This window comes from Haematobia irritans, chromosome 5 (genome assembly GCF_050003625.1).
Source record: "Haematobia irritans isolate KBUSLIRL chromosome 5, ASM5000362v1, whole genome shotgun sequence".
Lineage (NCBI taxonomy): Eukaryota > Metazoa > Arthropoda > Insecta > Diptera > Muscidae > Haematobia > Haematobia irritans.
In genome coordinates this window covers 129,675,272-129,688,241 of record NC_134401.1, presented here as the reverse complement: position 1 = coordinate 129,688,241, position 12,970 = coordinate 129,675,272, and the positions used below count along the sequence as shown (strand labels likewise).

The 12,970-nt window shown below is 32.4% G+C and overlaps 1 protein-coding gene and 1 long non-coding RNA gene across 2 annotated transcripts; one reads left to right on the top strand and one right to left on the bottom strand.

The window, feature by feature from the left end:
• The first annotated feature begins 6,076 nt into the window (after positions 1–6,076).
• Positions 6,077–12,535, top strand: LOC142238939 (uncharacterized). Its single transcript, XR_012722869.1, has 2 exons — positions 6,077–6,333; positions 11,635–12,535. It is a non-coding gene; the product is annotated as an uncharacterized LOC142238939 (long non-coding RNA).
• On the bottom strand, positions 6,232–9,528 carry T3dh (Type III alcohol dehydrogenase). The gene is made up of 4 exons (XM_075310670.1): positions 9,370–9,528; positions 9,223–9,304; positions 7,151–7,667; positions 6,232–7,084 (listed from the first exon to the last, which is right to left on the bottom strand). The coding sequence occupies exons 1-4, from the start codon at positions 9,417–9,419 to the stop codon at positions 6,342–6,344; spliced, it is 1,392 nt and encodes a 463-aa protein (XP_075166785.1). The 5' UTR covers positions 9,420–9,528; the 3' UTR covers positions 6,232–6,341.
• Positions 12,536–12,970: the final 435 nt, after the last annotated feature.

Below are 12,970 nucleotides of genomic sequence, written 5' to 3'. Positions count from 1 at the left end.
TGACCATTTGACTTTTTGGCTAGAGAGAGGAAAAACCTTAAACTTTACAAGAATGTTACCACAAAAAATTTGAGGCTTTTTATTTTGGAAGCAAACAATTTTTCATGATCATTTTTCCATGTTTAGTATAAAAGCACTGATATGCCATTGCGATAATCATCAGTCATAATCGAATCTTCATTGTAGCCACCTAAAGAAGAACCACTCAAAATGGTATTCCAATTTATAAAATTGATTAGTGTTCTAATTCTTGCTATGGTGGCTATTACTTCGGCAGCTCCTGGCCATCATCATCATCATCATACAGTTGCTGTAGTCGAACATCATCCGGTGGTCGTTCATAAACCTGTTGTTGTACACAAACCAGTGGTAGTCCTTAAACCTGTTGTAGTCCACAAGCCAGTAGTGACTCACAAAGCTGTCATTGTTCACGAACCCGTTCTGGTTCATCATCCAGTGCATGTTCATCACCCATATCATCACCATCATCATTTGCATCACTAAAATCTGATGAGATATCAAAATTGTTCACCCTCGATATGGATATGTTTACACGATGATGGATAATATTAGTGTTTAAGATCGAATTTTTGTTTTGAAAAATTTACGAATATTTTTTCCTGCAAGAGTAACAATAAAATGTTTACCGAGAAAATAAAGACTTGGTGTTTAATTTGAAAATCGTTTGTCCGCTGGTCGGGAACAACGGAAAATAATCGGAATCTTTCAAACAAAAGGCTAACGTTTCTATCGAAAGATGGACCACGTTCCAGGTGGTTACATATGGGACTATTTACCGTTTCCTCTGCAGCATCCTCATGAATTCTGTGCAGATCCAGATGCTTTATGGTGTAAAGCCTCTAGTTAATAGTATCACCAGAAGGGGTAGCACAGATCATAGGAGTAAAATAATGCCGGAGATATCATACCACACTGGGAAACTTTTTGTCTCGCCCTCTAGTTAATAGTATCACCAGAAGGGGTAGAACAGATCATAGGAATAAAATAATGCCGGAGATATCATACCACACTGGGAAACTTTTTGTCTCGCCCTCTGTTAGGTTAGGCTAGTTGGCAGCCCGATATTTCAGGTTCACTTAGACTATTCAGTCCATTGTGATACCACATCTGTTATCCTCATATATCTCTATGAGGCTAAAATCGTGTAGTTGGACGTGCATTTTTATCAGTATTTAATGATCGAAGAGCGAAGTTTATTATGTGATATCAGGCATATAAAGGGTGATTCTTTTGAGGTTAGGATTTTCATGCATTAGTATTTGACAGATCACGTGGGATTTCAGACATGGTGTCAAAGAGAAAGATGCTCAGTATGCTTTGACATTTCATCATGAATAGACTTACGATCTGCTACAACGTCGAATTTTCAGTGAATGGGCCCTAGAAAAGTTGGCAGAAAATCCGCTTTTTTATCGACAAATTTTGTTCAGCGATGAGGCTCATTTCTGGTTGAATGGCTACGTAAATAAGCAAAATTGCCGCATTTGGAGTGAAGAGCAACCAGAAGCCGTTCAAGAACTGCCCATGCATCCCGAAAAATGCACTGTTTGGTGTGGTTTGTACGCTGGTGGAATCATTGGACCGTATTTTTTCAAAGATGCTGTTGGACGCAACGTTACGGTGAATGGCGATCGCTATCGTTCGATGCTAACAAACTTTTTGTTGCCAAAAATGGAAGAACTGAACTTGGTTGACATGTGGTTTCAACAAGATGGCGCTACATGCCACACAGCTCGCGATTCTATGGCCATTGTGAGGGAAAACTTCGGAGAACAATTCATCTCAAGAAATGGACCGATAAGTTGGCCACCAAGATCATGCGATTTGACGCCTTTAGACTATTTTTTGTGGGGCTACGTCAAGTCTAAAGTCTACAGAAATAAGCCAGCAACTATTCCAGCTTTGGAAGACAACATTTCCGAAGAAATTCGGGCTATTCCGGCCGAAATGCTCGAAAAAGTTGCCCAAAATTGGACTTTCCGAATGGACCACCTAAGACGCAGCCGCGGTCAACATTTAAATGAAATTATCTTCAAAAAGTAAATGTCATGGACCAATCTAACGTTTCAAATAAAGAACCGATGAGATTTTGCAAATTTTATGCGTTTTTTTTTTTTTAAAAAGTTATCAAGCTCTTAACAAATCACCCTTTATAGTGGAAGCCACTTACAAATGTATAAATGGATCAATGTGGACATTCAGAGAAAAACACTGTTAGATCTACATGTGTACGCGTGTATCTCTATCGTTTGCGTGCCAGTTTTTCCATGTATTTCATATCACAGCAAAACGTAAGCAATCGATAATAACGTCTCCACGAAATTTCGTTAGCAAATATAGCAATGCATTTCTTATGGGCAGCGAAAATTCCTTAGAGGTACATGCAATTCTTACGGGCCTTTTTGGGTAAACTATTGACATGCAAACAAAATTTCATATCTCGGATGATAAATTATGTTGACGAAAGAGTACTAAAAATGTACTTTTCGAAGCCAAACGGTGATAAAATTACAAAATATCCAATTTAAAGACTATTGTAAAAGCATAGGTATTTTTTAAATCTAAAACGATTAGGAGAATCTTTTTTTTCTATTTTCTAAAATAAATCTTATTTTGCAAAATTTTATTTCTATAGAAAATTTTGTCAAAATTTTATTTCTGCAGAAAATTTTGTCAAAATATTAATTCTTTAGTAAATTTTTGTCAAAATTTACTCTATAGTAAATTTTATCAAAATTTTATATCTATGGAAAATTTTTGTCAAAAATTTTATTTCTATAGAAAATTTTTGTTAAAAATTTTATTTCTATAGAAAATGTCAAAATTTTATTTCTGCAGAAAATTATTTCAAAATTTTAATTCTATAGTAAATTTTGTCAAAATGTTTAGTTCTATCGAAAATGTTGTCAAAATTTTATTTCCATAGAAATTTTGTAAAAATTTTATATCCATAGAAATTTTGTCAAAATTTTATTTCCATAGAAAATTTGTGGCAAAATTTTATTTCCATAGGAAACTTTTTCAAAATTTTATTTCCAAAGGAAATTTTTTCAAAATTTTTTACCATAGAAAATTTTGTGAAAATTTTATTTCCAGAGAAAATGTTGTCAAAATGTTATTTCCAAAGAAAATTTGTCAAAATTTTATTTCCATAAAAAATGTTGTCCAATTTTTATTCTAAGGAAATTTTGTCAAAATTTTATTCGATAGGAAATTTTGTCAAAATTTATTTAACTCTATATAGAGTAATTGTGATGAAAAAATACTAACTGGCTCAAAAGCACAAAAGTGTCAACTTTTTTAATCCTGTTTTATATTGTGTATTAAGGGCACCTTATACGGTTGGATAAATCCTACGACACAACACGTTGCGGCGACAAATCCGCTAGTATAAGGCCATGTTCGCGTGTTGCGGGGAAGTGTTGGCATAAATCAAAACAACAATTTATTTTCATAATTAAAACAAGCATTTCTGCAATGGAATTAATGAGGGATCGCTAATTCAGCTTGGAATTTTTATTGTTTCTTCCATTTTTACTAAAAAATGGCTTTAAACCTAACTTTTCGTCCATCTTCATTGTTTGTGTTTATGCTTCTTCTTATTTCTTCATGTTGTTATCATAATTGTTCGTGCAGTGTGAGGGTAAAACTTGAACGAACACACAACAAATAGACGAACCTCTGTCGTAGTGTTTATCCGGCCGTCTAAGGTCCACTTTATTCTGTTTGTGTGAACATCCTATACTACACATTTATTATTCCATTGAAATCGATATAGATGTAATCGATAACTTCACAGTAGCATCGATAAGCGAGAAAGCATAATGTACCGTTATAAATTTACTTGTGTGAGTGAAACGCAGAACATCCCAGCGAGGGAAAATGCTACATAGGAGGCATGACTTGGGCCTTTACGTTCCATCTCAACTTTTGTATAATATTTGCACGAGGTGTCATTTTGATATTAATGCTAGGGCTGTTAGTCGGGATCGAGTTTTTTAAAACCCGGGATTTTTTGTAATCCCCGAATTCATTAAATATTCTGGGAAATAACAATCTACAGCATAAAAAATTGTAGTACATCACTATGTTGAGTTGGACTAAGTTAAGTGTTCCTTAAGTATGATAGCAATTTAAAATTTCTTTTTAATTTACTCTTATGTTCGTTTGTTTATTTTTTTGTTAATATAATTGAATTATACTAAATTAGATGTAGATTGTTATTACTTAAAATATTTAAAGAATCCCGAAAATCACGGGATCCCGGGATTCTATATTTTAGAATCCCGAATCCCGTTATTTTTAAAAAAAGATCCCGAATGGCAGCCCTATATTGTAAACTTTATGAATTTTTGTTAATAATAATAAATAAAATAAAAAAGTATATCATAAGTGAAAAGGCCTACTGTGTGGGCATATTGTGTTTTGAGAGCATAAAACGAATGCGCCACTGGGCATACCCCACATATGTCTGACCAATACATTTGTCAGCAGGACGCTTTATATTGTGGGGTTAATGGGAGCGAATAAAAATGGCAGAGAGAATACAAGAAGAAGCATTGCAATAGAAACAAGCAAGAGCAAACGTTATATGTTTATTGCTCAAATTTAAAGTTTAAACAAATTACATACTATTAACAAATACCAATAAATATTTCCATAGGAAACTTTTTCAAAATTTTATTTCCAAAGGAAATTTTTTCAAAATTTTTTACCATAGAAAATTTTGTGAAAATTTTATTTCCAGAGAAAATGTTGTCAAAATGTTATTTCCAAAGAAAATTTGTCAAAATTTTATTTCCATAAAAAATGTTGTCCAATTTTTATTCTAAGGAAATTTTGTCAAAATTTTATTCGATAGGAAATTTTGTCAAAATTTATTTAACTCTATATAGAGTAATTGTGATGAAAAAATACTAACTGGCTCAAAAGCACAAAAGTGTCAACTTTTTTAATCCTGTTTTATATTGTGTATTAAGGGCACCTTATACGGTTGGATAAATCCTACGACACAACACGTTGCGGCGACAAATCCGCTAGTATAAGGCCATGTTCGCGTGTTGCGGGGAAGTGTTGGCATAAATCAAAACAACAATTTATTTTCATAATTAAAACAAGCATTTCTGCAATGGAATTAATGAGGGATCGCTAATTCAGCTTGGAATTTTTATTGTTTCTTCCATTTTTACTAAAAAATGGCTTTAAACCTAACTTTTCGTCCATCTTCATTGTTTGTGTTTATGCTTCTTCTTATTTCTTCATGTTGTTATCATAATTGTTCGTGCAGTGTGAGGGTAAAACTTGAACGAACACACAACAAATAGACGAACCTCTGTCGTAGTGTTTATCCGGCCGTCTAAGGTCCACTTTATTCTGTTTGTGTGAACATCCTATACTACACATTTATTATTCCATTGAAATCGATATAGATGTAATCGATAACTTCACAGTAGCATCGATAAGCGAGAAAGCATAATGTACCGTTATAAATTTACTTGTGTGAGTGAAACGCAGAACATCCCAGCGAGGGAAAATGCTACATAGGAGGCATGACTTGGGCCTTTACGTTCCATCTCAACTTTTGTATAATATTTGCACGAGGTGTCATTTTGATATTAATGCTAGGGCTGTTAGTCGGGATCGAGTTTTTTAAAACCCGGGATTTTTTGTAATCCCCGAATTCATTAAATATTCTGGGAAATAACAATCTACAGCATAAAAAATTGTAGTACATCACTATGTTGAGTTGGACTAAGTTAAGTGTTCCTTAAGTATGATAGCAATTTAAAATTTCTTTTTAATTTACTCTTATGTTCGTTTGTTTATTTTTTTGTTAATATAATTGAATTATACTAAATTAGATGTAGATTGTTATTACTTAAAATATTTAAAGAATCCCGAAAATCACGGGATCCCGGGATTCTATATTTTAGAATCCCGAATCCCGTTATTTTTAAAAAAAGATCCCGAATGGCAGCCCTATATTGTAAACTTTATGAATTTTTGTTAATAATAATAAATAAAATAAAAAAGTATATCATAAGTGAAAAGGCCTACTGTGTGGGCATATTGTGTTTTGAGAGCATAAAACGAATGCGCCACTGGGCATACCCCACATATGTCTGACCAATACATTTGTCAGCAGGACGCTTTATATTGTGGGGTTAATGGGAGCGAATAAAAATGGCAGAGAGAATACAAGAAGAAGCATTGCAATAGAAACAAGCAAGAGCAAACGTTATATGTTTATTGCTCAAATTTAAAGTTTAAACAAATTACATACTATTAACAAATACAACAACCAATAGCAAGGTAAGTGTTTAATAAACTTCCATAGAATTTTCCAATATTTTCGATAAATTTTCGCGGCTTTGTTCTATTGGTGCCATTTTTATAAGCCTTTCTTGGGGCAATGTTCCATCAACTAATTCGGTAATGTCAGCCACTCCAAAGCCAAGCTCTTTGAGGCCATTTTCAATACCAGCTTTTTGCATTATACCACGGATGCAATCACTTAAAACTTTACCCGCATCAGCCTTCTTGACCTGGCTCACATCGGCTCCCAGCAAATGGGCCGCTTCCAAATGGCGTTCTGGAAATGAAGGGGCTGTAAATTCAAAAACAGCCGGAGCAGTAATAATTACCGATAGACCATGGGGTATAATGGCATGATCTTTATCATAACCTTTGGGGCTAAATTTGCGTACACGCCCCGATATAGGATAGGATAGGCCATGCGGTAGGTGAACACCAGCATTGCCAAATCCCACACCTGCCATGGTTGAAGCTAAATGCATTTTCGAACGCGCTTTCAAATTATCAGGCTCGTATATGGCGGGCAAAAAGTTATCCTTAATTGTTGTTAATGCAAATCGTGCCCAAACATCAGAGATGGGATTTCGACCTTGGTAGACTGGTCTTAGACTGGGATCACTTGGTGCTAATCCACGTTCGCGATATTCAATGGCTGTGAAACTTTCCAAGGCATGGCAAAATACATCAAAGCCACTATAAGCCGTTACTCTTTCCGGTTGAGACAATGTGTGCAGGGGATCAATTAGGCCTGTAAAGTTTAATATGTACATACGTAAATTCTCGTTACGATTAGCTTCAGAAATGTCGAACTTACCTAATTTTGGTTTTAAATATTTGCTTGATATGCCCGTTTTGCAATGTAGTCTTTTATAATCAAATATTGCTGCTCCTGTTGTCTCAGACCCTGTTCCTGCAGTCGTTGGAACTGCTATCAGCGGCTTCAGTGGGACATTTATCTCTTTACCTTTACCTATGGGTTGATTGACATAGTCAAGAAATTCAGCTTCTTTATCACAAGAAAATAAATTGGCAGCTTTGCATGTATCAATTGATGAACCTCCTCCTATCGCTACAAATGCATCAAATTCTTTAGAGCGAGCGAAATTTGCTGCATCCCACAGACTTTCATCGGTTGGCTCTACACGGGTCCGATCATACACTTCAAACTGTATGTCATAACGCTTCAACGAATCGAAAGCTGTTGTAACACTTGGCAGTTTAACAACGTTTCTATCCGTGACTATACAAACGGTTTTTGCTCCAAAATTGCGAAGATCAGCTCCTAACTCTGCAGTTACCCCAGGTCCAAAGCGCACAGTAGATGAAGACATCTGCTTGTAAATAAATTTTAAAATTTCTTCTATAGATTGAGATTTACTTATTACCTTTGGTAGTAGTTATATTATTTAACCCCCATTTTCATGAAGCTCCGTTAGTGCTACGTTAGCTAACGAACTGAAACCGTGATATCTACATATCTGTCATCTTGCGTATATATTCCATATGCCAGTTAGAAACTTAACTGCTGAAAATTTTTCAGTTAAAGTTACCCGGAGAAAATATATTTTCATTTTTCCTTCTGTTAACTGGCAGTTAAAGCCTAACTGAGCTACATGAAAATGGCCGTAAATAAATTAAAATTATCTACTAAATTATTACTAACTACTAATTTCTTCTAAATAATCTACTGCGTTATAGATTTTTTTTTTTGCGAAAATTGTTAAATATTTTTAAAAATATGAAATTTTGAATACGATCGATGTTAGCTAATACCGTTGAGATGAAGTTCATATGGTTTTGTAGGGCCAACCACGAATCAAATCAAATTTGGAAAAAATCGTAGACTAATATTAATAAAATTTAGATTAATATCATGAATCAGAAATTTACCATTAAATTAGTTATACTACAACTTTTAGTCGTAGTAGTTAATCTTACAATACATGTATTATAGGCCTTATTAGGCTTCCTATGTATTGATGTTTGAAAATAAAATAAAAAATATACATAATGAAATAAATCATAAAAAGAAAACAGTTGACTGTCGGTCAGGATAAGATCATAAATTCTGCAAAATTCAACAGTGCCAAATTTAAAGTATTCAAAACAAAAGAAAATTTCTCGAATAAAATAACAAGGTGATATTTAATGTGGGATTTTAATAGGAAAATTTCTATTATATAGTTGTTACGAGGTCAAGTATCGATTCATGTATGGGCCATATCGTATAAATGACACATTTTCAACATATTCTTGTGGTATGTTAAATATCTTGCATAAACTTCACTTGACTAATTTCAAGAATCTTGGTTCAGGAAATTATATGGAGATCGGTTTTTATGATGTCTATATCACCCCTGTTGAATATCTGATACCAACTTGAAGGGCTTGTTCTTTTGCATGTCCGCTCTCCTAATAATTTTAATTAGAAACAAAAAGTCTTAGAAATACCACTCCATAAAAACTATGTTTTGAATGTGGTGTAAACTATACAATTCTTATTATAGAGAGATTTATTTAGATTAAGTTCATAGCAGAGTTTTTGTTTTTGGTCGAAACTGGGATCGAACCCATGACCCTTTTTATGGAAAGCACAAGGCACCACGGTGGATCTCAAATGGGTTAGTTGCAAATGTTTTGCACAGCACTGTATGCAAATTAACTGTCTACTTTTTGAAGTCTGAAGTCCAAAATCAGTTGTTCTTTGTGTTCAGTTGTGTTTTTTCGTAAGGAAGTAAGCCGAAGGTCGTCTACTTTTACACGAAAATTTTTATATAAATAAGAGTATAACTATTCCTCTATGATATATCCTTTTGTATGCTGCATTTTTGATCATGCTCAGGATATTGATAAATATATACGAGTCTTAATAGAAACTCAACTGACCTCAAAAGCATATTCCATTTGTCCAGTTTGTTTGGCTGCTGCCATTGACCCATATCCACTTGAATGTGCTGGACACTTGCACCTGTTGATTGATCATTGGACATATGTATAGATAAAATATACCTTTTTTAACTATGTTGTACTCACGAATTATTAACAACATTATTTAACAAATTAATAACATTTTTTCGAGACATCGCGATTTTTTAGTAAAGCTCCAATTTTTTTCCAGTTCGTGGAGAAAACTAATTTAACCTGATAACAAGTCGCTTCGATTTTTGATAAAAACGATCGTATAAATTAAATAAAAATAAACAGAGAGTACTCAATAATGCGAGAGAGAACATATACGGGGCGCAGAGCGTTGCCAACAATCTTTTGATATCAGGGCACGGAATTAACTAAAAAGTTGACACAACACAAATTGTTACCAATTCAAATGATCGTTTTGTTTTATATATGAACATATTTTTATTGGACCAAATGACAAAAATATTTGGGAAAAAAATTATTCAGAATTTGTTAACATTTACACAAAATACTTGCCAGCTATTCAAATACAATCTTGCGTAATGAGTTTCTTCAGCCTATTCATAGTTCATATTTTTTTTTTTAGTTATTACCTTAAAGTGGATACTATGTTCACTCTTCGAGCCGGAAAGCAAGCAAAAGCAGTGCTGTAAAACTTTCTCAACCAAAATTTTACCAGATTTGATCGGCTTGATATATGGCGAATTGACCACTCTTACTTTACACTTGCTTTGTATAAAGGCGTGCCCACGGTTCTAAAGCATCTTCCGAAATGTTCACATAGGATCGTCCCTTGGAATTGGTAGGGCTTCAACTTAAGATTTCAAATATCATCCAATAGGTTTTTTTGTGTATCGTACCCACAGTTGCCACTAGATTAAAAAATAATTACCAAATTTGGCGAAAATTCTAACAAATATAACAAAAAAATGTTAGGTTTTTTTATCAAATATATTGAAACAAAAAAATATGTTTCTTCCAAAGAAACCATTTAATTATGGATTTTAGTTTGAACCAAAAACGGAAAGTTAAAATTCCCTCCAAAAAAGAACAGTTACTATGCGCTATTGCAATTTACTTTGGTAGGCTGTGACAAAGGTCAGTAAAAATGACCTAACACGAAAATAAACACTTTTGAAACTACTTATTAACACACATATTGAAAAAAGTTAACGTAAACTTTAAAAGTACTGTTATCATATAAATTTCTTCGATAAATTGTGAGTACATTGTTATGAATATAGACATAAATATTTCGATCAGAAACATTCTCATGCAACAATTCTGCAAAAAATGCTGCTTGTAGCCCCAAAAATCTCATTTTAAATTTTGAGTTTATTCCATATAAATCATGCGTAAATTACAGTGTAATAATGGAATAGAGTATATAATCCCGTTTCTATGAATTGAAATTCGCTAAATATAAATTTAATCGAAGAGTAATTGAGGAATATTTTGAAAAATCTATAAAAACGCCAACAATTCTATCCAATCTATCTAAAGGTGGGTATTAAGTTCGAGTTTAGCCGCTAAAAACGTAATTTTTTCACGGTTACTTTTCTTTAATAATCCATTTTAAGGAATACAAACTTTGTGAAAATTTGCTTTGGGCTTTTTCCCATCAAGTTATAATAAAATTTGCAACAAATATGTATAATTTCATGCATTTTCTTACTGATTTAATTTTCACTTTAGCGATTTTAGCGGCTAAACTCGAACTTAATACTCACCTTAACAGAAAAAATCTACCATTTTTGGTATAATTCTACCAATGGTGGCAACCGTGAGCCTAGCCCTTTACCGGTCTTAAACGCTTTCAAATGCGATCAGCAAAAATTTGGTTTGCTATTTTGCATTAATTTTGTAATTTTTGAGACATATTCTTAATATATTGTTTTTATTGTGTTACACTAACCCCTAGAGTTCGTTCTTTGGTTATTTTAGGGTTTATAGAAAAAGTTCGATTTATTTTTGCAAATATTTACTGCTTCCATTTTTCAGATTTTTGATGCTTTAGCAGAGTTTTCTTCCGTGTCTACTAACAAACTTCTTTGAGTGTAAAAAACTATTTCTAGTACGAGCATTTTCATGCAGCTCTATGTATTTATTCACTTGTGGCAACATTCTAAACTTTACATTTTAGTTTTTTTTTTTTGTAATTTAAAATAGCAAGTCATTACTTTTCAAAAAAAAAAATGCAATCTATATTTTTTCATTAAATAAAATATAATCTAGTTTTGTGATATAAACGAATAACATAAAAATCGTATATTGTTTTGACTGTCCGATAACATAGTGGTGTTTGGTGTAATAAAGTAAGATCCGTGTCCATGTTTAAATTTTATAGAAAATAATATCGTAATTTTATTTATCACTTTGCAGATTATATCTAAAATAAACCTAAAGATGGCTGATGAATTTGAATTTTCATTTACCTTCGATGAAGGGAACTATGTCAATGATTTCACAGGAGATCAATATGATTTTGATATTATGTGGAATGACATAGGCGAGGAAATGCATAAAAAGGAAGAAAATGAACAATTTCAGCTAATTTTTGACCAAAAGCTATTCATATCGGAGGATTATGAGAGAAATATATTTCATCGTTGTATTTAGCTACATATGTAAAATGTATAAATATTTATAATTAAGTTCGTATTAATATTTATATTATCTGTTATTAATTTATATATTTTTTTTATTTATGACCTTTATGTATATATTTGTATTTCTTTAAAATTTATTTTATTTTTTTATTTTATTTTAAATTGTGATAACATTAAAAGATATCAAGATGTGATAATTTGTTGTAGCCGTTCTCACTTAGATGTGATTTAAGTGATTTTACATGTGTACCATATGTTTAACACAAAACAAAATAATTTTGGTTTTAATTGATAATGTATATGGGAAAATCCCAACATCGTTTGTTCAACCATCGATATCGATGGAAGGTTACTTATATTTAGCACCTGTACATATATAGTCAGGACTTGTATAAAATATATTTGTATACATTTTCGTTTATATGGAAACTAAGTATGTATGTAGTCATATAGCCTTCGATGTATTGGTGATTTTAAACATTTTACTAAAATTTTATAAACTAATTATGTTTGTATAAGTTAATCTGTTATATGAGAACAAGAGAAAATTTAATATTCGTATTTATATTTAAAGAAAAATTTGCAATATTTATTCTATTCACATAATTTTTAAACTCTTGTAAAAACAACAAATAAAAGTAATTAAAAATGTTATATTTTTAATCTAAAGAAAATTCAGAAATTATTAATGAAGAGTAGCGGCTTAGCGAAATTGCAAGCTTTATTGAGATATTCCAGGTTGTCATACGCACAGGTTGTCATCACATTACAGACCTTAATAAAGAAGGTGCACTTTATCGGTTCATTTTCCAATATAGCCCAATATACATCAATCTGGGTATTTGGTCTCGAGAAAATAGTTCACATACATCCGAAGAAATTTGTTAGTAGACACAGGAGAAAAGTCTGCTGAAACAGCAAAAAGTGTGCTGAAAGGGCAAAGCAGTCACTGTTTGTTTGAAGTAGTAAACTTTGTTTGCTATTTGGTAAGCTCGACTACACAACAGATAAATTACGGGACATCTTAACTCTATAAACAGAAAATGTTAAAAATATGTCAAAATTTTTGAATATTAAACAAACTAAGGTATAACGGTAAACAAAATGTT